The 27913-nt window shown below is 40.0% G+C and overlaps 2 protein-coding genes across 3 annotated transcripts in view; one reads left to right on the top strand and one right to left on the bottom strand.

The window, feature by feature from the left end:
- Positions 1-27913, top strand: part of AASDHPPT (aminoadipate-semialdehyde dehydrogenase-phosphopantetheinyl transferase) — a 1013205-nt gene that overhangs the window by 363907 nt on the left and 621385 nt on the right. The gene's annotated exons all lie outside the window — the stretch shown is intronic.
- The window catches only part of GUCY1A2 (guanylate cyclase 1 soluble subunit alpha 2), a 273796-nt gene continuing 263822 nt past the window's right edge, over positions 17940-27913 (bottom strand). The window contains exon 8 of the mRNA XM_050927929.1: positions 17940-19747. Coding sequence (XP_050783886.1) covers positions 19540-19747 — 208 coding nt within the window. The 3' untranslated portion in view covers positions 17940-19539. The remainder of the gene's footprint in view (positions 19748-27913) is intronic.

The raw sequence follows: 27913 nt of genomic DNA, 5'->3' as shown, positions 1-27913 counted from the left end.
TTATAAAAAGGTTTATCAGCGAAAAAAGAAAAAATGGAGAAGGAGGAAGCGTGTCAACATGTGCATCTGGACCACGTCTCATACTTAGAACAATAACCAGATATACATTTTGTCTAACATCTTCCTTTTTAAAACAAAAGGGATAATAGTACTAAGCATGGTCTGTTTAGTCGATGTTCCACTGAGTACATGGTAATTACTCAGTCCCAGTGCAAACCACCAGGAAATTTGTTTAAGAAAGTAAAGGTAGATCAACCTCAACCCCTTCCTTGACTTATCACTTTTCTTCCTGGAACATCCAATGTTTCTGTGTCAAATCTGTGGCTCTGCTTTATCACTCCATCTGATCTGACCAGTCTTTTTAGAGGGGAGTTGCGTACCCTGGAGATGGATAGCAGAGATCTGCCTATAATCAGGCCACACTATGTTTTCACTTGAGTTACCTATTCAGTTTCCATAAATGAGATCTTTCTGGGTGTTAATAATGTGAACAAGAGAAAGTAATGTGAACAATGGCCAAGGAAACTAGTCAGACAAAATAAGCATGCTCATGAGCCAAACCTGAACTATAACCAAACCCAAGTCGAACCTTTCTGAGGTTTGTGAACATTTCTGATTTTTTAAAACCAATTATTTCACCATGTATATTGAACTTCCGGTGAGATTGGAAACAGGAGTGATAAAACACTTCCATAAAGGTTGTTCTCACAGTGCACAAAGAAGGAAAACATACATGAAGCTTCACGAAATAGTTTACAGTAATGAATTGAGAATTTCAAAGAGCCTGAATAAGCATCCAACCCCTTGAGTGCTTATCCAAACTGAACCTCTGTGCCTCTTGCAGATTTGCCCATCATTAATAACCCATAAATGAGATGTTGGATTTATTTTTCTTTTATGAATCAGGTACTGTGTCAAGGTCATGCAATAAAGTAGCTCATTCATTTTCCCTTTCCTTTTAAAATGCATTTGTGGGTGGGTCATAAAGACGATAGAGTCTATGGTGAATTAAAGAAGTTGGAGAAAAAGCATTTGTTGAATTAAAGCGTTGTTACATTATTATTTCGACAAGGCAAAGCTTCTCTGCTTGGTCCAGTGAAGAACATTAAAAACTGCATTTCATGTAGAAACATTTATATGAGTCCTAGCCTAAAACTAGAAGATACCTAGTATATTGTATATTGCTTTCCTTATAGAGTGTGCCTTAGGCATCTAATATGGCAACAAACAATGAGAAGTTTTCAGGACAAACTAACAAACAGCATTACAGCAGCTTGCTCTGGGAAAGCAAGATGTATCGTCATAACACATAGTGGGTGAGTTATTAAAAGATAATCTTGGGCATTTTATTTTAATCCTGGCATTTTCTATTAACAACTCACCCCCACTGAGTTTATAAAGTTTGCTCTTCTTGTTTGAGGCATGAAGTGACTTTGTGAAAAGGAATCATGTAAAATAAGAGGAAACATTTTTGCTCCCAAATCCTTACACCTTACAGGAGTCAGATCACAAATTGAACACAACCTGCTTAAAAGAAGTGGAAGGAAGGACAATAATCAAACTGGCAAAGGCTGAACAGTAGGAGGCTGTTTAAAAGGCACTCTGTTCATCCTATCTGCCTCATTTTCTCTAACATGTTTAAACAATGCTGTTTATCATAAAAAGGTTTAGGCTCCCCAGGATAGACATTCACTGCTTTCTTTAGCTACAGCACTTGCAGACAGCATCTGCCCATCCCTGCCCCCAACACCTGCAAAAAAACATCCTGTAAGGAGACCCATGTGCACAAAGGCTCATAGAATGGAAATGAAACAAGAAGAATAAACTTCAGAGCAATTTTGTTTTAGTAGCTCAAAGGTCACAGCTATCAAAATATACATTCTACTATTATGAAGAGCAGTATAGATGTTAAAGCTTTAAGACCATGTGTAGTTCACTGCACACACAATTTTCCCATGACCTATACATATGGCACATAAATTTATTACATAGATTCATGTCCCCATACAGGGATTAACACTGAACTCTGTTATATTTTACTGGTGCTGCAACCTTGAATAATTCTTGCTCAGTTTCATTCATACTACAATGCAGATTTCGCTGGTATATTTATTATGTACTTTAACTACTACCAGTTAAAGACATCATTACGGAACCAAATTCTATTAATTTTCAGGTAGCTAATTCAACTCTTTGGTTAGAGACAAATTCAGTTAGTAAGGAAGCAATCATAAGTTGTCATTTTTAATCAGATAGAACTACTGTGACTTCCAGAAAGCACAGACCTTTAAACAATTCCAGTAAACAAACTGTTTTTATGAAATGGGATGTGGAATACTTTGAATAGACTTTTTTGGCAGGTGGATTGCTTTGTTAAATAGTTGGGAAAATTAGGTGATTTTTTTAATGCAACTCCATTAGTTTAAATGGGGTTATACCACAGAAGAGCTTGGCCTAATAAATTCATCAGTAAGTTTTCCTGTCCACATGAGAGTTCATAATGGTAAAACCAACATATTAAAATATTGACCTGCCACATGCATACACCACTAGAGGGCAGTTTGCTCATTTACATGACACTATAATGATTTTTTTTTTTACTATTAAGCTACCGGAAATGGCTACAGACACCACACCATGTCATTCACTTGAGAAATGGGAAGTATTCTGGCCAATTATTTTCTCTTAACCCAGAAAGCTAATGCTATACAAAGGGAGCAGTGCATCAGACTGCAAAGTCAAAAGTGTTCTAAAAACCAACACTGACAGACAACATTAAAATTGTTGAAAGAGACTCAATATGATGTCCATACAAGGTCTTTTCTGGTGCTACTACAAGATTCCACTTTTTTGTTTCACAGCTCTCTAAATGTTTGTACAAACAGTGCATAAATCTTTAATGAAAACATTTAACTGAATCAAAACTTATGGAGCACATAAAAATTATGTTATGCAGCTATGAAAAAAATGTTCACCCCAGAGTGAAACCAGTCAATTTCCCCTTGAATGCATACACATTTCCGGCATTTCACCTTCATATTTTGTAGTGCAGTACGATTTCCTCCCCCCGCCCTCCAGCTTTCAAAATATAAACACTGCTTTTCCTGACCAATGACCCTCTCCTGACAATTCACACAACTGACATTGTAGCCACTACTCTGCTCTGGACAGACCACAGGCTGGGAGGATTCCACAGAATATTCCACAGCCTAGAAAGGAGGAGGAGGGAACATAGAAATACCCCTCCATAATCAAAAGTTTTCACTCATACCCAAATACTACCTTTGGATACACATGGAGCGCTGCTATTGAAGCTGCAGGTGAGCATATTGGAGCAGGATTTAGTCCTCAGTCTTTACATAAGCAAAAATTCCACGGAAAATCAAAGGGAACAGACTAACATCATCAGCATTGGGCCACACTGGCTTGAACCAGTCCTCAGGAAGTCAGTGACTTCAACCAAGTTCAGTCAGGCCCTGTAAGAGAAAGGAAGGGAGAGATAGGATGCTCCTCAACTCAGCATCAGCAGTTTGAGGCTGTGCCTTGCATGGTTTTCCATTGGCAGGGAGGTTGGGACAATGGAAATAGACAACTGGCAAAAATATTTTTTGCTAAGCAAAATTTCGCACACAAAATACAATTAATTGTCAAAAATGTTTGGGAAGTGAACACACTATGCCTTGCTGCAGCTCTGTCTCTGAAATCCACACCATTAGTCCTGGTTCATTTTACAAAAGCTTCTCATAATTCAAAAGCCCCACTCTAGGAAAAGAAAAGCAAATCACAAAATGATCTGTTTATGGAACACAGATCCCTCTCTTAAATCAAAGGTAGCTGAGGTTGTAGAACAATAAGATTGCCTGTAAATGCACAGCCTGGACCAGAGTCCCTACTCTATCCCAGCAGTTTTATGTGGGTGTACAATGAAGGTATAGCAGTGTAGCGCTGGGGTAACACAGGGTAGAATCAGCTCTCACAGAGTCTCGCCGACACAATATGAAACTTTTTACCCTAGCAAAAAGTAACTATATGTAAAGTAAGTCACAGCGCTGGAGACCATTATATTAAAAGAAAACAGTGCCAATACCATTCCAGTATTTCTTTAAACATTGTCTTCTATTAACTCTATAATATTTTAAAGAAGCATTTTAGGATACTTGGCAGTGATATAATATGGCAGTGATTAAGAACCCAATCTACAAGCTCTTGTGCTCATAACTCCAGTAGAGGCAGGGCCTTACTTCCCTGGCTGGGCAATCTGTATGAGGAGCTGCAAGGTGTGAGGAGAGCAGCCTCTGCAGGGATGATGCTGCCCTTCCCATGCAGGTCAGTGGGGCCTGGGCAGAACCTTGAATCTGCATGGCCTAACATGGTGACCAGCTTAATCTGGCACAGTTTACTTCTCCCTCCACTGGAACAAGATGTGAGCCAGATACCCTATTATATCACAGTTTGATCCTGAGGCAGCATAAATATGTGCTAACACTTTCCTAGGGCAGGTAGTAAAACCAAAAATAGCTCTGTTGAATCAGAGTTAAGGCTGCAGTTTTAAGATCACAACCAGGAACTGCAAAAGGTAGGTTCCAACGGCGATCTTCACTCTGCTGAGTTGCACGCATCTACTGTTTCATATTCCTAGCTATCCCATTAAAGGTGTAGCAAGGTATGCTATTTATGTTATAAAACAAATACCATGAAACCTAGCATGGATAATGCAGCCAGGTTAATGGTGATGGAGTCTTAACCTTTGCATTTCCTGGGATTTTGTTCTTTTAATTGTACAAGCTTAACATTATAGCAATACTGGTATATAGTTAAATACTAGTCATGTTGCATTAATACTAGTTAAGTCCCACACCTGATGCAGTCTCCTATGTTCTGTTGTGGTTCGATATCTAATAGCACACAATGACCAAAAGTTCCTACACTATTAGGGTCCTTTCTGTTGATAATACACTATTATATAGGAGGTGCTAATGTACCACTGACAAACCCTGGTCATTGGCTGACAGAATCGAATGTGGGACCTCTGAAGCTTAGTACATGAGCTTCTACTGCATGAGCTGAAAGCCACATGGCTGTTAGCTAAGACTGTAGCACACTCATTAATCTCTAAGTGGTCTTGGTGCTACTGCGTGGGACAGAGCACTCCCCCCCAGGGGTTACACTAACAACACTCAGCATAGATTCTTTACAAATGTGTTTCATAGTGATTTGATGCCCTAATTTAAAGATTATTGATGGCAGATACATTTCAATGTTTTGGATTTGAAATGTCGGGATTGACGAAAAAGATGAAGTTTGTGGATAAGAGATACACAGTAGAGGGAATTTCTAGTGAAAACAGGGACAATTCTATCTGAAACATACAAAGACTAATTCCTTTCACTTTTACATTAGAAATAGTGAAGGGGAATTCACTTCATTTTGGATACGTGCATGTATATGTAGAAGTGCTATTTTTATCTTTGCCAGGAACTGAACCCACTTCTTCCAGCGCTTACAATATAACTCTCTCCTGCCTGAGCTAAAAGGCTCAGTTCCCTTAGCTGCAGCAGATTAACAGCCACATTAATGAATCATGCATAGATAAGGGACACACAACACACTGAAGAATAGGTGACACATACAGAATATACATATGAACTAAAGAGAAAGTCATAGATGCAAATTAAATTTTGCCAAAAAAGCCAAATAAAATAGTAAATCTACTTCACAAAAATGGCAAAATCTTAGTGTAAAATAGGCGAATGCTCATATATATAATATGAATGTTTGATGTGAATGTTAAAAAGCAAAGGACTCGATTTTCAAACTTTTGACATGGTTTAAGTGGTATGTTTGTTTTTAATTCACTCATTTCATATCAGTTTTTGGCTTTTGTTTATGTCAGTTGAATCACTTTGGCCATAGACATTTCAAACTTGTAGCGGGTTATGCAAGGTGCATAAAAATTGTTGATTTTGTTGAAAAAAATTAATAATTGATTTTTTAAAATTTAAATGGTAATGATTTTCTTTTTACAAATAAACCTGTTTAAAATGAAATCTGAATTTAATACGAAGTATGTTAAGGCCTAAACTTATTTTAATGTCTTAAAACATTTAAATAAAACAATAAATAGGCTGAAGCCATGCACCTCTATCAAAGACTTTGCCTTAAAAGCTGCTTTGTTATGTAAAGAAAGAATCAGGGGAAAAACACCTAACTTTTGAGGTCAAGTTTTATAGATATGGCACAATGTACTGTATCAAGGGCTTGATTGTTTTGGGGACCCAGCGGCTGTGTTACTGGTTGCAAGAGACTGGCAAAGTTGTCACAGGCATTGGGACCAGGCCTCTGACTCCAGGAGATACCATCATGTATCGCATCAGGATCATCCACTAAGCCTATCTGAGTGGTCTCATACTCCTATTTTATAGCTTCTCCCTACCTAAGCTCTGATTGGCTCAGTTCTCAAATTACGTAAGAATGACTCCATCCCGCATGGAAAATGAGTCTAGTTATAGTGTGCACTTCAACGTATCAAAAAGATGTACCAAATCTAGTGTAAAGTCTGTATTTAGTTGTAAATCAACATGTTTTAATGGTTATATCAGCCAATGAGAATGCACCTTTCTTTAGAAATAGCTGAAGTGCAAATGGAAAAGGTGATTAAAACCGATGATTTAAATCTAGGTTTTCTACTTGGTGATTTAAATCATGATTTTTAACTGGGTTATGTTAAGCCTCAGGATCAATATCCTGCCATCTAAACAACTGGCTTGATTTGCAGAAGTGCTGAGCACCAGCACTTCCATCTGAAGTTTTCGGGAGCTCAATATCTCTGAAATCAGTAGCACAGCCGCTGGGTCCCTCATAGGATATAGCCCAAATTAAGGCACTCAAGTTTGACATTTATGGCCAAAGTGATTCAACTGATCAAAGCAACCTGAAGTTGGTATGTAAAGGATAAAAATTAGACTCAAGTCTAAATCTTGTCAATACTCCAGATGATAACTCATGTTTATTTTAGTTTACTTTCTGGAGCGTGTTGCTTTGGATTGAGGATTCCTTGTTGCTCTTTCTCCAGATGTTGACATTTTGATTTACCTTCTCTGTTACTGAATTTAGGGTCCATAGATTATTTATTTTTATTCCCGTGAGTTACTAATCCAGTCCCTCTAAAGTGTAGATTTGTTGGAAAGAAGACTCGTATTGCCTTGCCTCAAAGCTACGCACACCACTTGAGAAATTAGCTTCTTAGTTGACCTTTAAAGTGAGTGAGAATAATAGCCATGCAATTCAGCACAGTTTGGGTTTCATTATCACAGCAGTTCATGTCAGATGGGGAGCCACTATCACAGAATTTTGTTTTTTTCCTAGTAATTACAGGAACCATTTACTGTACATAGAAAATCTGCAAGGTTTCTCAGCTTTTAGGCATGATAGTATTTTTAAATTTCATGTCTCTTGAGGAAATGATAATTTGCAGTGTGAATGACTACATACCATTTCCTTATCCTTCTGCCAAAATAAATCATTCCCACGGCCTCTGTAACCATCATTTTTTCAGTGGAACTCTGCATGGATGGTTTAGGAATGGAATTGGCAATTTTAAAAGGAAGACAGGACAGGCATGCAAGCAATATGTCACTTAATCTATAAACAACAATCATTCCCCTTAGGTTGAGATTCAAAGCTCATCACAGAATTTCCTCATGTTGCAAAATACCCTAGGTGTCACAGATTAAAGAGTGGACTCTTGCTCTCAATAATTATTTGTTTTGGCCAGACAGTTTTTACTCATTGTCAGGTACGTAATACTGAAGTTCCAAGATGTCAAACGGTACAGTGGAGGGCTCAAAGCTACATGACAGTAGCAAGGACACAAGAAGTGTGCAATTACAAAGTGCTAATTACTTAGCTGGCAAATCTAAATAGGAAGCATAGACAAGGTGTATTGGGAATGCAGGGGATTTTCAAAAGCATCTATGACCTTGTCTAGACTAAGATAAAAGGTGTGATGTTAGAACATGTTAACTAACATGTTCTAATTAACAGACATGAAGTCTAGTATAGATGAGGTAGTATGTACTTTAACACATGCTAAACTGGTTGAGTGAAATCCGGGCCCCTTTGGAATTAACTGCAGACTCCCACTGACTTCAGTGAGGCCAGCATTTCACTCAACACTGGACTTTTCAAATATGTCTTGTCAACACTGGACTTTTCAAATATGTAGTTAGTACATGTCAGCAAATGCATTCCAACACTGCACCTTTAAACCTTAGTCTGGACAAGACCCAAATGAAACCAGTGGAACTTGTCATCCTAAATCACGTAGGTCCTTTTAAAATCTCACACACTCGACTGTCTCTGAAGTAACAGTACAAAGTGCTTAGCTTTGCAACAGACACAAACTGACTTCATTTCTCTACACCGTGGGCTGAGTTGCATACAGATTCCTCCAAATGAACTTTCAGTTTAGACATCATCTTCCAATAAAAGTCTCTTGCATAGCATCAGAGAATCCACTTATTAACAATGTGTTTATTTACTACATTCCTATGATATATTTCCAGAGCATCCATCACCACAATGCAACTATATGATACAAACTCTTCAAGCTGCCTCATTTCTATCGTTTCTTTCATATCCATCCAAAAGTTTCACATTCACTATCTACTGTCTAGCCGACCCCAAACATTCAAAAATTAGGACAAGCACCCCTCAAAAATCACAAAATAATAAAATCAATATATTAAAATAAAACGTTTTTGGTTCTTTTTCTTTGCTCTTTGAGCCTTTAAGGCTTCACTTTTTTCAAACTTTTCTCTAAAAATATGTAGGCTAGAAACTTGACTGAGATTTTTAAAAAGTGAGATTTGCACATAATCATATGACTCCAGGTGGTGGGGTATAACAAATGCATGAAATATTGCAAGATTCATGACAATTTTATGAGAATTAGCAACACTAACACCTTTCTGTAGGTTTGTGCTTTGCGGTATACTGTGTATAATCTATGTGTATCAGTGACTCATCTCTCCTTATCTACCTCACACGACATATACATTTGTGACAGGCTCTAGGCAGTGTGGCAGCTAGTTGCCCTAAGGAATCTACACAACCTGTTTGAATTCTTCTCTTACGCTGTGATGGATCATCACTTTTATATTTGATATAAATAACAAAATCTATAGTATCAACTCGGATGCAAAATAAATAAAAGGCTCTAGCTATTTTTAGTGGTCAGTCAGTAATGTGTCCAATTTAGAACACTCATCCTTCCACCTCATTTCTTACAGGAGAGCTTTTGTCTGTTGGATTCGTATCCCCACCCTCTAGGAAACCCAGCTGCCTGCTGATAATTAGCCTTGATAAACCATTAGGTGTTTCCTGAGGAGAATGCTAACAACCTAAAACTTGACCTGAAGACGAGCTCTGTGTAATTTTGAAAGCTTGTAAGAAGTAGGTCCAATAAAAGATATTACCTCACTCAACTTGTCTCTCTAAACTTAAGCACAGGCAGCATTGGAGGTATCCAGTTACCTAAGTCTAGGCTTTAATCCACAACTTGCCAAATGCTGTGGAGGCCCCACTCACCGCAGCACATTCTAAAGATAAATACTCACATTTTATAGGCTAAATAAGATGACAAAAAATCATCCAAAGCACAGGACTTGGTGGTGATGGGGGACTTCAACTACCCAGACATCTGTTGGGAAAATAATATTGCAGGGCACAGATTATCCAACAACTTTTTGGAATGCATTGGAGACAATTTTTTATTTCAGAAGGTAGAGAAAGCAAGTAGGGGAGAGGCTGTTCTAGATTTGATTTTGACAAATAGGGAGGAACTGGTTGAAAATCTGAAAGTGGAAGGCAGCTTGGGTGAAAGTGATCATGAAATGATAAGAGTTCATGATTCTAAGGAATGGCAGGAGGGAAAACACCACAATCAAGACAATGGATTTTAAGAAGGCAAACTTTAGCAAACTCAGGTTGTTGGTAGTTAAGATCCCATGGGAAGAAAGTTTCAGGGGGAAAACAGGTCATATTACAAAGGATGAATATAACTAAACCACACAAGTATGAGACAAAATTAGAAAAGGCACAAAATGTGATTAAGCTAGCTAAAGATATAAATAGTAAAAAGAAATCACTCTACAAATACATTAGAAGTAACAGAAAGACCCAGGGCAGGGTGTGACCATTACTTAATAAGGGGGGGAAGGCAATAACAGAAAATGTGGAAATGGCAGAAGTTCTAGATGAATTTTTTGTTTCAATTTTCACCAAAAAGGTTAGTAGCGATTAGACGGCTAACAGAGTGAAAGACAGTAAAAATGAGGTAGGATCTGAGGCTCAAATAGGGAAAGAGCAAGTTAAAAATTACTTAGACAAATTAGATGTTTTCAAGTCACGAGGTCTGGTGAAATGCATCCTAGAACCTCAAAGAGCTGACTGAGGAGCTGTCTGAGCCATTAGCAATTATCTTTGAAAACTCATTGAAGACAGGAGAGATTCTAGAGGAGTGGAAGGGAGCAAATATAGTGCCAACCTATACAAAGGGGAATAAGGACAACCTGGGGGATTATAGACCAGCCAGTTTAATTTCAGTACCTGTAAAAATAATGGAGAAAATAAGCAAACACCTAGAAGATAATAAGTAACAGTCAGCATATATTTCTCAAGAACAAATTGCATCAAACCAAACCAATAGCTTTCTTTGACAGGGTAACAAGCCTTGTGGATGGGAGGAAGCAGTAGATGTGGTATTTCTTGACTTTAATAAGGCTTTTGATACTGTCTCGCACAACATTCTCATAAACAAACTAGGGAAATACAACCTAGATGGAGCTACTATGAGGTGGGTGCATAACTGGTTTAAAAACCATTCTGAGAGAGTAGTATCAGTGGTTCACAATCAAGCTGGAAGGGCATATCAAGTGGGATCCCACAGCGATTGGTCCTGGGTCCAGTTCTGTTCAATATCTTGAAAAATGATTTTGATAATGGCCTGGAGAGTATATTTATAAAGGTTGCAGATGATACCAAACTGGGTGGGGTTGCAAATGCTTTGGAGGATAGGATTAAAATACAAAATGATCTGGATAAACTTGAGAAATGGTCTGAAGGAAATAGGATGAAATTCAATAAGGACAAATGCAAAGTACTTCACTTAGGAAGGCACAGTCCGTTGCACACATACAAAATGGGAAATGACTGCCTAGGAGTACTGCGGAATGGAATCTGGGGCTCAGAGTGGATCACAAGCTAAATAGGAGTCAACAGTGTAACACTGTGGCAAAAAGCAAACATCGTTCTGGGAAGTATTAGCAGGAGTGTTGTAAGCAAGACAAGAAATAATTATTCTGCTCTACTCTGCACTGATTAGGCCTCAACTGGAGCATTGTGTCCAGTTCTGGTGCTACATTTCAGGAAAGATGTGGACAAATTGGAGAAAGTCCAGAGAAGAGCAACAAAAATGATTAAAGGTTTAGAAAACATGACTTATGAGGAAAGATAGAAAAAGCTGGATTTGTTTAGTCTATAGAAGACTGAGGGGTGACTTGATAAGTTTTCAAGTACATAAATGGTTGTTACAAGGAGGAGTGAGAAAAATTGTTCTTGCTATCCTTGGAGCACAGGACAAGAAGCAGTGGGCTTAAATTGCAGCAAGGGGGATTTAGATTGGACATTAAGAAGCTTCCTAAATCTGAGGGTAATGAAGCACTGGAACAAACTGCCAATGGAGGTTGTGGAATCTCCATCACTGAGGGTTTTTAAGAACAGACAAACACTTGTCAGCAATGATTGAGCTATTACCTTGCCTTGCTATTGCCTTGGGGGCTGGGGCCTGGACTAGATGACATATTGAGGTCCCTTCCAGTTCTACACCTCTATGATTCTATAAACAGAGTCAGACACTTGTGTAGCACTTGCCATCTGAGGATCTCACAACGCATTATAAAGGTGGGTAAAAAGTGTTATCCCCATTTTACAGATCAGAAAAATGAGGTGGAGAGAGATTAAGTGTTTACAGATCAAATCAGCAGCAGAGCTGGGAACACAATCTTGAATAAGGTGTCAGTACCTGTATAAAACAGAACTCAGGTGTCCTGACTCCCAGCCCTGTATACTGACACCACATTACATCCTGGAGTAGTGCTAGTGCTGAAAAAGCAACAAAAAAACAAAACCCACATAAAAAACAAAACAAAACAGACACATAGCTTTTGGCTGCGTATGTCATTAGGAATAAAATTTTCAAAAGCATCTAAGTCACATGTGTGTGTTTAGGAGCCTAAGTCTCATGGAAAGTCAATGAAATTTAGAGTCCAAAGTGCTTAATTCTCTTTTGAAAGTTGGGCTTTGGAGCCTAAATCACTTAGGAGTGTCTAAAAAATTTGTTCCACATAATGAATACAAATAATCTGGCACAGCCACATCCCTTGATTATCATAAAATTGCAGGAGAATTTCAACCAATCAGAAACCTTGGAAAAATAAAAAACTGTATCCATGTGTCTGACTGCATCACTTTGTTTCTGCACTTTCCACTCCCTCAAACAATATCTCACTTTTTAAGAACATCCCTTGCTAAGTTATTTATTCATAACCATGTCCCACATGCAATAGGTCCCACGAAAACCAGATATTTAGGCACACCATGTCCAGACCTCATTAGGGAAGGGTGAATAATGACTTTGTAGTACACTGGCAATAAATACTGTCTATGATGAGATAGATTAAACCCAATCTCTTCTCTTGGACTATTAATCAGTCTCAACACATTTACTGCTTTGTGTACTACAGAGATTATCACCTTACCACGCACCTGTTTGCTTTATTGCTGATATACAGTATGCATCTATTTCCCAATAGTGACCCAGAAGATATTACAAGAATTAACACTTCCCTGGCTTAATTTATTGCTTCAAGAATAATCACAATGTGGTATTGCTAAGGAATTTTTTCCCCAAGGTGTATATACAATGTAATGCAAGCCATTATACTAATACAACGTTAACTTTGAGACTTAAGTGCCAAAAAAGCCAGAAAACTCAATTTTAGGGATTGCCTGGCAACCATCTCTCTGCCCTCTAGAGCTTATGCATTTTGCTTCCATCTTTCATTACAGGATTATTTAACAGTGAGTTATGTATACTCTCTGGCAAATGCTTCAAGAGAAGGCCGCATAAAACTCTTTCTGAATTGGGCCATGGTGAGTTAGTCAATGGGTCTTAAGCACGTGCTTTGTTAAATCACACCCTAATCGCTCTTATCCAGTAACTGAACACTGACCTCCTCTTTAAAGGTTCCAGCCACAAGAAGGAAGAGGTCGTTTTACAGTCACTCTTTCCAGCCCTTGTTCCTGTAAGCCACTGCGGTGGCTACCATATTGTAATTGATTCATCCCAGGATATGCTTATGTACCTGCTAAGCATTTATTTTTGTTTGTTTTGCTTCTCAGCAATACAATTCCACGAGCAGCAGGACAGATGACAAGGTTAAGATGCACCATTATGTCTGGACAAAGGTATTGTGTATTGCTCACTAAGACTTAACGTTCTTAGCTCTACAGAGAGAATATGAAGGTACTGATTAGGCCTCTGTCAGGTATCAACTCTGTTGTTTTTCACTTTCCTCTCTCCCTTCCATCCACAAAACAATAAACATGTTTCTTTGGAACTACCATCCTATCTTTATCCACTGATCAAAATCAGGTTTTCTCTGCCCTCTGTCTCACAGTGTCCAAGTAGAACAAACTCCTAGAGCAAGAGGCTAGTTCAACATCTATGCCCATTGGAACCCTTGGCTTTTCTGCTGAGACTGCTAACAAGGGTGCCACTTCACATCACTTTTCAGTGTAATCTCTTGTCCCATAGGAAACACACTAAGACCACTTATGTCATTTTGCAAAGACCACAGAACCACTACAATGACCTAGTGATAATGATTTGGATTGAAGGTGAACTAGTGACTTACTGTAGATGTAAATGTTCTGCATCCTAATACTGAGCTATCAAGTTCCCCCCATTATGTACTGTTTAACTGATTTTTTTCTGCATGATCTCTGATGGCCAAGGCTAAGAACATCTCTCATTCATGAGATGTTTAATAGCGTGCACGTTTTTGTTGCAGTGCTGTTAGCAAATGACTGCAATTAATACCATTGTTAAAAATATCTTTAAAATACATGGCTGAATGTTTAGTTTACGTGAATGTGAGGGACTAGTTCCCTGGCTTCAGCAGACAGATGTTGGGCAGTTGTTGTGCAAACTGTCCCCCCCTCACCTCTGCCAACACATCAGCCAGCAACATACATTGCACTGCAGTCCTGAGACTCTAGAAAAGAGACTGCCAAGCGTGCTGTACCAGTAGTGCTTTTGTTATTGGCACGAACAGGAGCTAGAACAGCCCTACTTATGCTTGGCAGAGAGATCCCAATGGGAGCATGGGATAAATGATCCAATGTGAGTGTGAATCTGAGTTATGGTGTTATGTATGAGCTGCGTGTGTTCTTCTTATGCATCTTCTTATGCATTTAGGGCCACTTTGTTCCTAAAGTTTGACAAATCTTAATATTGTTTGTTTTGCTGCTAATTTGCTGCTTCTCCCTCTAGGCTATTTCATGTTGAAATCTTTGCAGAAGAGCATCACAACAGCAATGCAAAGCTCTGAGCAATGAGATTATATTGGAGCATGAATTCCACTTTTCTCAGCAGGAATTGAGCATTTGGCAGAAATCAGGTAATATATCTCGTTTGGAAGAGGGGAGGCACTAGCAGTTTTCAGTGCTTCTGTTGGATAAGAGAGGGCTGGCTGCATGGAGCGAATGTGACAACTTGAGTAGTTTGAAGAATTTCAGAGCACAGCTGCAATTATACATGAAGATACATGCACTGACAATTTGCAATGGTTTCATATCCATGTGCAAGTCAACATAGCTTTTATACATTTAAATATGCCAGGGGAACTGTCTGTTCAGAGGAAAAAATCTACAAAGTTAAAATGGTTCGCAGAGTGTAGCAAGTCCCAAACGTACAGGACATGTCATGATACTGCATTATCTGCTGACTGAAATAACTTGGGAATTGAAGCATGTCACCCTAATCACATTTGCAGCAGCATCTCATGTGCATATGTGTGTGTTAAACAGAGATAACATGTGCAAGTTAGTGAAAAATTGAGACAAGCTGAAGGTACAACTCATAAATGTGCAGGTCATGGCAGGTGGCATGGTTTGGGTACTATAGTATCATGACATGTCCCATGCACACAATAAGTACTGTATGGGGATCTGCTACCCAGTCAACTTTGTGGATTTCTTCCTTTGAATAGACAATTCCCATCAAAGGTTTTATAGGGTTTAAAAGCTTTTGGGTTTGTTTTTAGAGGCAAGTTGCCAGTCTTCAACATGCCTTTCCAAACAAACACTCAGCTCAGCAATCAGATGTGGGAATGAACAGTAAACCCAGAGTGGCAAACACGGTTAGTGTGAGCAGGCTCTCGGGAATTGCACAAGTCGAAGGCCCTGGGATCCTGCAGGACAACCACACTTTTAGTGTACTGGTATAGTAGGACGTGTCTCACGTCAAAGCCTGTCATTGTATGGCAGATAGCACCACAGAGGCTTGGAACTTAACTTTTGCCATCACTCTAACTTCACTACCACTATTTTTTCCTTGCTCAGTGGGCCAGTCCCTGAAGCCTATGCACAATGTGACTAACAGCAAGTAGGTTGGGGAAGTTCAGCGAGAGGAAGGAATCCTTCCTCTTAGGGTACACTGACCTGTGGTTCACACTGCAGCCTCACAACTAGCTGTTGTGTCCCTCTCACAAGAGGAGTCAACTAGTGGGTCTGGATTGTTGTAGATCCATTGTCTCCACCCCAAAGGCCTTTGCACTGGAGCAGAGGGGGCCTGAGAGAACAAGTCTATGGCATACACAGGTTGATGAGCCCTTGGCTGGGCTCACTGTATCCTTCCCTTTGTCCTGCACACAAGAGTAACGCTGGTTCCTCTGTATTCAGCACCGTCAGAGAAGACAGATTTTATCCTTGTGGAAGCTACGAAACAGCAGATGCTGTTGCCTACAATTAGGCAAATAAGCTCTTGTGCAATTTCTAGACCATGGCCATACAAAGAGCTTTTACTGTGTGGGTGAAAGGGAGGTTCCAAAAACCAGTATCTGGTTTCTGCACAGATTTCAGCACTCCCCACAAGTCTACCTCTATGCCAGCTAGCCCTCGCAAAATCAGCCAGGGAACCAAAAGACCCACTCCCATAGGAAAAACATCCACAGACAGATGAAAGGTACACACGGAAAGGTTTCCCTTCCACCAAAAGTGACCTTCACTGATAGAGTCTGGTGTCTTACTAACATCCTGCTGAGTTCCTGGCTAACACTTTACAGAGCCGTCCACAAAAATGAATTAAAAACTAGCTAGCTGTATTACAGCAGGAACAAATCATAAATTGAACAACACAGAGAAATTTTCCACACTTGTCTCTCACACTGCGGTAGGGAAATTACTCTCTAGGGAAGGCAGCTTTTGATCAACTTTACTTGTCATAACACAGAAGCAAATAACACAGTACTTTGCATCATTGCTGATGCTTTGGATGTGTCACCTTTATACACGCAGAGATTGTATATTCTTAGTGTGAATCTACTCGGATTTTGGGAGCAGCAGATTTATTTGCAAACACTGCCATTATCTCCATGGTGATGCTGACAACGATTTTTAGTTTTTGCACTGATCTCTATGATTAGAAATTCACTTCTACTCTAAATTAGCTGCTTGGAAGGACACCTTGCAACAGGTTTCTTCAGGGTATCATTCCTACCTTCTGCATGCCATTTTCCAAAGGAATTAGAATGCCTATCACATCTGCCTACCCACAAAGCTTTTCCATAGAATTACCATGATGAAATGAGCTATTGACGGGGTGGGTGGGTGGTGAGAGGAAACAGTAGGGTCAGGAGAGGTTGTTATCTTCAGATCAAACTACTGCACAGTGAAGATGTGTCAGCAAGGTCTCAAATTTCACAGGTTAGAAACATAGATGTGCAATATATGTACATTACTGGCTGCTTTAATAGTTTGCACACTGATAAATTAGGCAGCAACACCACAGCTGTGCTGGGGTGGAGGTGGGGAAGATAAATTGGACCATTTCACCATCTGTGATTTTAGCTCATACCATCTGCTTTCATTCCATGAAAAATGCACTTGACATACTGTACATGTGTAAGCTAATGGTTAAGGCTAAAACATGTCCTCTTTTGCAGAAAGCCAAGAGAGGTCTGCAGTGAGGCTGGAAACTCTGCAATCTCAAGTCCAAAGAGTTTTCATCGGGTCAGCCTTTGGATGGTGGATGGTGGAGGAGGAGCTGCATTTGTTCTGCTGCATAGCAGACAGGAGATAGAGACCTCTAGCCCCAGGGATGCTCTGAGATCCATGGGAGAAACTAGCAGATGAGTGAATTCATGGATGGTTGGGGCATTCGCGTTAAAGCTATTCTCAGTGCTAATCCTCAGGTCCCCTCTCTCTCATGGTAGCAGGACACCCTTGTGACAGGATCAGATTTCTCTTACATGAGGCAATCCCTTTGGGTTGGAATCGGCCCTTCCATACCCCGCCACATTTCCCAGAAACTAAGTATCCCCAAACATGCAGAGTTGTCATGAAACAGATTCTAGGATTGGAGGTGAGGCTGTGCTGACTGATTCCCCACCCTTGCCACAGAGTGTTGGTCAAAGGCATGAGTTTCTGACTCTTTTTATCCTTTCCACAGCACAATGTGCAGGGATAATTTCACCCAAGGGCCAAGTTTCTTTTTAAAAAGTGCTCAAATTAGGACCGTACAACAATACTTAGGCAAAATAAGTGGTCTGATTTTGAAAATTGCTCAGCACCCAGCAGGTGCTGGTGAATTTGAGCTGTTTTTTTTTTTGTTTTTTTTTTACTTCAGTGGGCTTTGGATCAGGCCCATACAGAGCTACACATCTTCAAAAGCATTGTACAAACATTAGCTAATGAACTGTTTTCTCTAAGCATAGAACTGTGTTGGTCTGTACGAATAGGACCCTGCTATGGGTAGGCTTGCAGAGGCAGTTCTACAGGTAATGCTAATTGAAAAGGAAACCCAAGGGAAAGGGTAAAATCAGAAAAAAATAAAGTCTGTCTGAAGACATGACTATTTGAGGTCAGATCCTCTCCTGGTGTAAATGAGCATAGCTCCACTGAAGACAACAGAGTTGCATAAATTTTCAATTGATGAGAATCTGGCCCTTTATTTTTACTGACCTTGATTAATTTAAATTTTGAACAGTCATTTGCATTATACTAAAGGTAAGCATTTCCCCTTTTTAAATTTGTACATGTCTTTTACTCTATTCTGCACTACAAAAAGCAGCAACATTTCAGCCAAGCCAGCAGCAGATGAAACTTCCAGCGTAAGTTGCTAATAATGGACGTGATTTTCAAAAACTCCAAAGCGATTTAAGAGCACAAATCCCACTAAAGATCAATGGAACCTGTATTCCTGTGATTGAGCTGCTTTGAAAATCCCTCCCAAAGTGCTTCCCATATCTGCTGGATGCTTTCAATAGGCTACATCATCCATCGTAAGGACTTCTACATAAAATCGATGGTATGAGATATGGCCCATGGGGTGCAACGGAACTTTTTTTTACCCACCAAGACATTGATCTTTAAGCCTTTGTTTGCATTTTTCTGGAGAGACTGGACACATGTTACTAGTAGGACAAATACTGAACATCTGAACATTATATATTATTGTATATGTGAGACAATGTTCATCTAAACCATAAAAGCCATGTAAGGAGACTTATCAATGTATTTTTCTTTTGCAAAATATTGATGTTTTTGTTGCCAAAAAGTCAAAAGTCTTGCCACTTGTATAATAAGAAGCTTTGATAGAGAGAATATCTGAAACATACAGTAGCTTATTCTGAAAAGCTCACTCATTTTACAGTATATGGAATGTAATTGTCCAGAAAGTGAAATATGTATAAAAATAGGTAAAATCCCTACAATATTGTACTGAATTATATATTCCTCCTGCCAGGAAGGTTACAGCACTCTACAGTATATGTATGAAATGTTTGTTCAGAAAGTTAAAAAACATTGTTACCTTGGTGAACGACACATTAATGTAGGAATGCATAATCAGAACTGATGCTCAATTCTGCTTAGCTGGTGCAAATCTACAGACAACCATCAACCACTTTTGTTCAAACAAAAATCAACCCAAAGATTTGTTTGCTTTGTTTTTTAAAGGGGCCGAATTGAAATTGACAACCAATAATTCCTCTGGAAATAGAAGTATTTTGTTTCATTTTCCAGTTTGTTTACTGACAGCAGTCACCCACCTTTTAAAATAATTATTGCCTGACATTAGATAGAGCTTCTACTGCTTGTCCACGACAAGACAGTGAAATAAAAAGAATATCCAACTTTCCTCTCATGACCCAGTTCTGGGCTTGTGCTTTTTGACTAGTCTTTGATCTGCAGCAGGCTTCATAGGCTTGTCTCCCGAAGAAACATGGTGCCAATGTTGTAGGAAACCTTTCTCACTCTGGCAGATGTCATGGAGGGCTTTGGCTGCTTCTGCCCACTTGTGACCTCCAGGAAGTAACAGATCCCAGGGATTTCCTTTGGAAAGTTGTCTGGAAGCTCTTCACGGGACCGAGGGATAAAAGTAAAGTTTTCTTCCTTTTTCAAAAGCCTAGGAAAAAAACAAAGAGGCAATCGAAAATGATATGGCCTGCTAGTCTGAGTACATTTTAAAAAGATAGTTCCTGTGCAAACCCCAGTCAGAAATATGTTTAAATTATTGTGTGAATATTTACAATCAGAGGCCAGAATCCTGGGGTGACCAGACCTCAATACTGATTCCAAATGATATTAAAAAAATTATAACTTATTTTGTTTGATGTTAGGTCACTGAACATTAAGATATAGCTACAATTATGTTACAGCCAAGATACTTGAAAATATAACAATATTTGTATCTGTTTAGTTAGTTATGGTATAAAATGCTGATTAAAGAAATTGCAGGAGGTTACGGCTTTCTGTCCCGAAGCACACGCAAATGTCAGAAACACAAACCCCTTCTTAGCCATAAAACCATGTTTATTACTCTCTGTGCTATACAAACTCAGAAAATTGTAACTCTAAAGACCTTGACATAAAAGTAAACAAACCACGTAAAACATTCATGTTTTAGGAAAAAAACTGATTGCAAAAAGGAATAAAGATTTGAATGATCAGAGCAGTAAGTCAAGTGGTAAAGTGGGTCTCTATCAACCAGCACCCTTTTGCAAGAAAAACCTCTCTGCTTATGTCTTTAGAACTTTAGAGAAAAGATACTAGAAATACTTTAAACCAACTCTTTTTTTCATAAATGTTGACATGGCAAACACTTTGGTGAAATGCATATTTGCAAACATGTGAGCTAAATGCAAAACTCTTAATATAATTTCCTAATGTCATTTCTACGTAAATGGTAAAAAGCTTTTGTGGACCAACATGGATTCTAATAACCTAAACTAATTACTAATGTAATAAGCCATTTACATACAGAATACTTACATTAATGGAAAATTAAGCAATTACTGGTAATGCTCAAGCAACTCCCTAACCCAACTCAGGAAGACGAAGAATCATCTCTCCAAAACTGTTATGAAGAATCAGCAACTTCTTTAACAATTATCAAGTTAAAGACTTTAAGAATTATTTAATTTTAAAGGATTATTTTGAGAACTAAAAACATTTCTATAAATAATAGGAATGTTTGAACTTTTTGAAAACAGAATTTAATTTCCAGTTGAACTCTAACAAAATTGAAGGACTAGCTCAGAAAATGGACCGAGTAAAGAGAAGGTAAACTCTTAACTTTAAAAGGTTATCTGGAATGCTCCTGCCACAAGAATAACAGGCAATTAGAAATGTTGCATATTCTTTAAACAGATGACATAGTCAGGAGCTGAAGGTGCCAGCTAAGCCAAACCTACGAGACATGAAGCCAATGAAAGAGTGACAACAACCAACTTTGAATCTAAACAAAGCTAGAAGAGTTCAGGTTTTGTATAATTTCATGGAAAGAAAAAGGAAACGAGTATTAAGAACCCTGCCATGACCACTCCTCACACAGATACTCCTCACTCCTCTGCTACCCTGTTTAAACAGCAAGCACTTCACAACTCATCCTATTTCTACAAGAAAGCTACTACACAGACAACAAGAACAGAGAAGGTTCAAGAAAAAACCAACCAAGGAAAAGCTCTCCAAAACTTCAACTTGGATTGGTGAGAGAGCTTACTTTGCCCATCTATAAACTGTCTTAATAATAAGACCAACAGGGTCCACCTTTTCCAAATGAAACTATTTTGCCCATCTACATCTAAGATTGGCTACAAAATAATTTGTAGGAATCAGATTTTGGTCTCAATTTGCCAAGAGAAAAGTGCTCCAGAAAAGGCTGGTCCATTCTTAAAGGTGTAATCTCTGCTAAAAGCACTCCACAGAGAGGCATACAGAAGAGATTGTAACGGAAGTAACAAGTTTATCATTTGTGTTGTTTTCTTTAATTTTTCTTCCCTTTCTTTAATAATAAAATAGTCATGGTAAATAACTGTGCTTATTTTGCCAGGTCTCAGTCATATGGTCTGCTAAGGTATGTAAAAGTAAACCTGTGACTATAACAGTGGAAGTCACATCATTGAGCTGGCAATAAAAGAAACAGTTAGTGAGAGCTGGCCTATCGTTTCTTGTTTCTCTAAAGACTTTTAATATTTTTAAAAATCAAATTGCTTGGTGTCAAACAATTTTAAATGATCTCTTTTCCCCTTTCCCCAACTGATGCAAATGAACATAGCACCATTGGCTTCAAAGGAGCTAGACTGATTTACGCCAGCTATGGATATGGCCAGCACATGCACGCTAAGAAAATCACTACTGGTGGATTCTGTATTCAAAAGGAAGGCTAGATTCATAATGAATATTACCCATAGCGCATAGCTTGGCTAGCTTTAATATGAAGCAAGTTCAGTTTGGCAGAAATGCCCACTACAGACTGAACAGAGGCACTGTCCTGCTATTCAGAAATTCTGGGTGAGATTTGGAATGTACTGGAATCAAAAGCAAGTGCTGTCAAGGTAGTTAGTCCTTCACTTCACTCATAGGCAAACTTTGTAGGCCAGACTATGTTATCCTTCACAAGTGACTCCGATGATTTCATCGAAACCCCTCACAAAGCAAGATACTCTTCAGTACAAGTAAGGGTATCAAAATCTGGTATTATCCCATTAAAAGCATCCAGCATAGTTTAGAGAAGCCTTACAAGTATAATCTATGCTAACTGGCTATAGTCACATAGAGACATTATGCCAGCATGGGCACACCAGAATGACCCAGTTACATATACATACTCCTAGGGATATTCTGTGCCAAAAATATTAAAATTCTGCACACAATTTTTAAAAATTCTGCAAATTTTATTTGTCAAAATAACACTAAATAATCATGCCAGTTTCTATTATTTTGATAATTTATTTCAAAATTCCTGTCAGCAAGTATGTCTGTAACAATACAGACACACACAAAAATTCCCCAAGGGTTAGAGAGTTAAAGAAACCCCTATGACAACCCAATTCCTGCTTCTCTGCCCCCTCGCTCCCAAAGCCCAGCAAGGGGGTCAGACACTCACACCTGCTTCCCCACAGAGCCCAGCCATGGCCCCCCTCAACCCAGACACTCACACCCCTTATTCCTACCCCCCAAAGCCCAACTATGGGCCCCTCCAGCCCAGACACTCAGAGACTCTACCTTACTAGAGCCCAGGGATCCAGAGGGAGGAACAGCCTGATGCTGGGTCCCGGGCTTCCATGGAGTTTCTTACATGCTGCTGCCTCCTTACTCCAGGGTGTGTGGGGAATTGCCCTGCTGGGAACCCTCCAGTTCCCTCCCTATTCTGTTCCCCCCGGCCTTGTCTTCTATGTGTGAGCTGAGCTCTGCTGGGTCCAGTGGCCCATAGTGGCGGACGACATCTCTGCAGCCCATTTCTGTGTGGAAAAAAGGAAATTCTGCATGTGCATTAATTTCTGCAAAGTTCTGCATTGTTCAATGGTGCAGAACTCGCCCAGCAGTAATCTACTTTCCTGTAGCTATAGCCCCAGGCAAGAAGGGGCAATGGTACAGACCTACCAATGCTGGCTTTTTGTCATCTGGGGATTCCTCCCAAAGCACAGAAATCCTCAGCTGGCCAGAACTGCAAGCCTTGTGGCCCCTTTGTCAAATGTCTTTCCTTAAATAAATCACTGATATAGAAGATATAGTCCCAGAAGAATAAAGAAGTCTAAACAAAAGCACTCCACTCATCCCCCTGCCCGCAAAACTGAGTGGGGCCTGAGAGACTAGTAGGTAACCCCGAGTAAGAATTTTAACCACCACCACCATCACAACAACTCAGATTTGTTCTATAAATCTTCTTCCTGTTGTTTTCAAGCTAACAAAGACAGCGAAGAAAGTGGAAGTCAGCCTCTTGCAGGGTTTTGAAGAACATTACATTGGAGTCATGGTGAATTCTTAAAAATAAGAAAGCATTTTGTGCCCCTTTCCTTTCCAGGATATTTATTCTCTCTCTGAAAGCCTCATCCAAAGCCCACTGAAGTCAACGGAAGGAATCCAATTGGCTCCAAAGGGCTTTGGAACAGGTCCTATATTCCTTTCTCTTATTATTCCCAAAACTTTGTCATGGGAAGATGCAAAAGAAATACTGCTCCCAGGTGAATTTTCCAGGCTTTCCAGCACATTCTGAAACTTTCCCCTTATCCTAAAATCCCAGAATGTCCATTATCATGGCACACAGGCTCCCCCTTGTTGGGTTTTGGCTGAAGGATGGATCTCTGCTCTAACTACTTCCCGAAGGCATTTTCCTTCCATTGCTTTAGAATCAGGTTGGTTACAAATCTAATCATGTTTTTGTCTTCAGCCTCTGATATGGTGCTTGTTATCCTGTGGTTTGTGTGTCATGATCTGTTTTCCAGGTCTTCAATTCTATGATCAAAAATACTGTAATAGTTTCTGAATTGCTTGAAAGCCTGTGCTGGCCTCTACAAGAGGAGACACTCTCCTTTAATCTCAGCAATGCTTGCAGTAAATGTTCCTAGTTTTAAATCTACTGGTTTAATAGATTGCAGGAACTTTTCTCTGGCCCAGTTTTCTGCAAGCAGCAGCAGCAGCTCTTGGAATATTCTCAGAGTGAAATCTGCAAGCTCTTTCTGCTTAATTCTTGCTGAATTCTGTATATTCACTGAAAAGCACTTTGCTTTGTTGAAGTCAAGGGCTTCCTGCCTTGGAGTCATTTTAACTTTATGGGTGAATTGTCTAGTCCCAATGACCTTTCACTTGTGGTTTTAAATTTAAAAAAATGGTGTTTTTAAAAGATTGATGGAGGAATGAGCAGATTCGAGCTGAAGCTTGATGAGGGATGGCAGATTTTAATAAAATCATCACAGCTATTTCTTATCTCCTGCTGGGAGAAAATCAGCAGTGGTGTATCTTGCATCTTGTGTTCTCATTTAGGCCTTGATCTTTGCAATTTAGTATGCTGTGTTTAACCTGGGTTAATGTACACCCAGGTGCAGGACTGGGGCCTTACACCTGTGCAAAGTGGGTGAGAAATGTTACAATTTTGAGTGTCAATGATGGCACAAGGTGCAAGGAAATGAATAATCAAGCTCCAGAAGTTATGAGCTGGTGCAAGTTGCTGGAAATTGCAAGTGGAAGGGTGGGGCAGTAGCAGGAAGATCAACCAATAGGAGGGTGTTAAAAGGTGTAAGAATTAGCCTCACCAGTTTGAAACTCATTTTTTTTTCTTTGAAGCCCAAAGAGATAAAATTAGACCCTCTAAGCTCTCCTGATCCTGAGGATAGACAGGGGCTGCACTGGTCTCCAGAAGAAGTTAAAGGAGCCACAAAACTATCAATATTTAATACCAACTGGAACGGTTCCCTAGGGAATGTTCTACCAGCCCAGGACCACCAGAGCATGCTACATTTCCGCACTGCCATATAAAACCCTCTGTGCCAAAGGGAAGGTGGGTGGATAAGGCCTGCTACATGGCTTTGCCCCATTGGAGAATGTCTTTTGGCTGAGACAGCTTTCTGAATCCTCTGTGCTGATGGAGGAGCACAAAAGTGACTTAACCAGAATTGAAGATCTGGCCCATGGCACCAGAATGCAGCTATTTCCTTATTCCTTTACCTTGTGTACAGCCTAAATCAGTGAGAAAAGAGTCATGCACTGAACTGTTGCTTAGGTAAAACATTGCTTCAGGTTCTGAAAGTTAGCCAAGAATGCCTCCTTAAATATACACACACAAAATGGAAAGTCAGAGGTAATGTTTGACCAATGGACCCCATATCAGCTTGGGAAGCAAATAAGATACAAAGAATGAGTAGCAGGGATGACACTTTGGTGACGTCTGAAGAAACCAGCATGGCCGAGATGTGGTTTTTAACTCCCTTTTTAATTTGGATTCTACAATTGTGCTACTTTGTAGCCCACAGGTGTTAATATCATTCTAATAGTTTTGTTACTAACACCAGCTGGGCAAAGGAATCTTTTTTAGAATGCAAAAGTAGAATAAGTGGCATAAAATGTGATTTAAAAAGATTTTCACTAGAGTGTGGTGCAAAAGAGGATTTCCTGCCACCGTGCTTGGGAGTTGGAATTTGATCCAAATAAAGGCTTTATGATTTATGAGGAGAGGCTGAGGGAACTGGGATTGTTTAATCTGCAGAAGAGAAGAATGAGGGGGATTTCATAGCTGCTTGCAACTACTTGAAAGAGGATTCCAAAGAAGATGGAGCTCAGCTGTTCTCAGTGGTGGCAGATGACAGAACAAGGAGTAATGTTCTCAAGTTGCAGTGGGGGAGGTTTAGGTTGGATATTAGGAAAAACTTTTTCACTAGGAGGGCGGTGAAGCACTGGAATGGGTTACCTAGGGAGGTGGTGTAATCTCCTTCCTTAGGGGTTTTTAAGATCAGGCTTGACAAAGCCCTGGCTGGGATGATTTAGTTGGGGATTGGTCCTGCTTTGAGCAGGGGGCTGGACTAGATGACCTCCTGAGGTCCCTTCCAACCCTGACATTCTATGAAAGGCCATTTGGATAATCTCCAAGAGCATGAGGCTAATAAAAATAGGTCAAATAATGTAGGACTGTGCAGTATATCAAGAATCACAGTAGTGGATAAATTACCGAATAGCTGCCTGGAAATTATGTGGTTAGTCACCAGTCACCCTGGCACTACTAATATCCACTGAGTGTTTTACTGATTCCAAGTCACAGTGAGTCTCTGGGAGTCTGATAGCACAAATCATTCCTTCAGCTGCAAGCTTAAATTCTACATAAAGCTGTTCTAGCCCCAGCGTGTGTCATACTGATGGAGCTGAGGTTGATGTACAACCTCAGTGGCTCAGCAACGTCTATTTACCAACTCTTCTGAAAATACTCAAATGCATTTCTCCCTGCTCTCCCTTCTGTTGATTTCATTTTTGACCTTTTATTGTACAAGATTCTTTTACAGAAGGATTTTAATAGATGAAGATGCTGGGTGCCACTCAAGTATCTGGGTACGTACAACACCCAAGCTGATGTTTAGACCTGATCACATAAGTGCTCATGTGACTTGCTCAGGACTGGTCCCTAATTCAGCTTGATCCCTCTGTTGATGTTTGGGGGCTGGAGGCAGAATTCCTCAAATATTCATTATTTAATATCCTTGGCAGTTTCTCCTCCTAATCTGAACTTCTCCTGATCGGTTTCAATTCTTCCAAAAAAATCAGCTGTCACTAAACTACTAGAAGCATTGTTGCCATTGCCCAGAAATACACTGTCTTTGGGAATGCATTATTCTGCATGGAAACATTTTTTTCTAAATTTAGCTTCCCCAATTTTATTTAAAGGCATCAGCATGAAAACAGAAACAGGAAGCATTTGAAAGACTGGGTGTTTCTGCAAATGAACATGTAGTGGAGTCAACTCAGACAGGGCTTTAGGGAAACCCTTAAATCAGGGGTGGGCAAACTTTTTGGCCTGAGGGCCACATCTGGGTATTGAAATTGTATGGTGGGCCATGAATGCTCTTAAAATTGGGGATTGGGGTGGGGGTGAAGGCTCCGGTTGGGGGTGCGGGTGCTGGGGTGGGGCCAGAAATAAGGAGTTAATGGTATGGGATGGGGCAACGGTGTGTGTGTGTGGGGGGTGAGGGCTCCAGCTGGGGGTGAAGGCTCTGGGGTTCAAGAGGGGTCTGGACTGAGGGATTCAGGGGGTTGCGTGCAGAAAGGGGTCAGGGTGCGACTCCAGGCAGCGCTTACCTCAAGCAGCTCCCAGAAGCAGCAGCATGTACACTCTCTGGCTCCTACGCAGAATAGCAGCCAGACGTCTCTGCACGCTACCCCATCCACAGGCATTACCCCTGCAGCTCCCATTGGTCACGGTTGCCAGCCAATGGGAGCAGTGGGAGCCACGCAGAGCCAGAGCATGCGCAGAGTGGGACAAGCACCTCGGCTGGTGCTTGAGGGCCTGATTAAAATGTCTGAAGGTCCGGATGCAGCCCCTGGGCCGTAGTTTGCCCACCTCTGCCTTAAATGCATCTTCCTTGAAGCTTTTCTAAATATCCATTTTCTTATGCAGTAGGTGGAGCCATAGCGGAGAGTAAGTATATCTTCAGCTGTGAGTCCTTAAAGACCCATTAATGTGGTTTCATCTACAACTGTTTATTTGAAAGCAAATCTACTGCCACTATTTCTTTTCCCAGTTAAGTAGTGCAAATATTTGTTGAGAGGCATGGTCTGGATAGCAAAGCACATGACTTTTGCTATGACA

Source organism: Gopherus flavomarginatus, chromosome 1 (assembly GCF_025201925.1).
Source record: "Gopherus flavomarginatus isolate rGopFla2 chromosome 1, rGopFla2.mat.asm, whole genome shotgun sequence".
In the NCBI taxonomy this organism is placed as follows: domain Eukaryota; kingdom Metazoa; phylum Chordata; order Testudines; family Testudinidae; genus Gopherus; species Gopherus flavomarginatus.
This window is presented reverse-complemented; position numbering and strand designations above follow the sequence as displayed.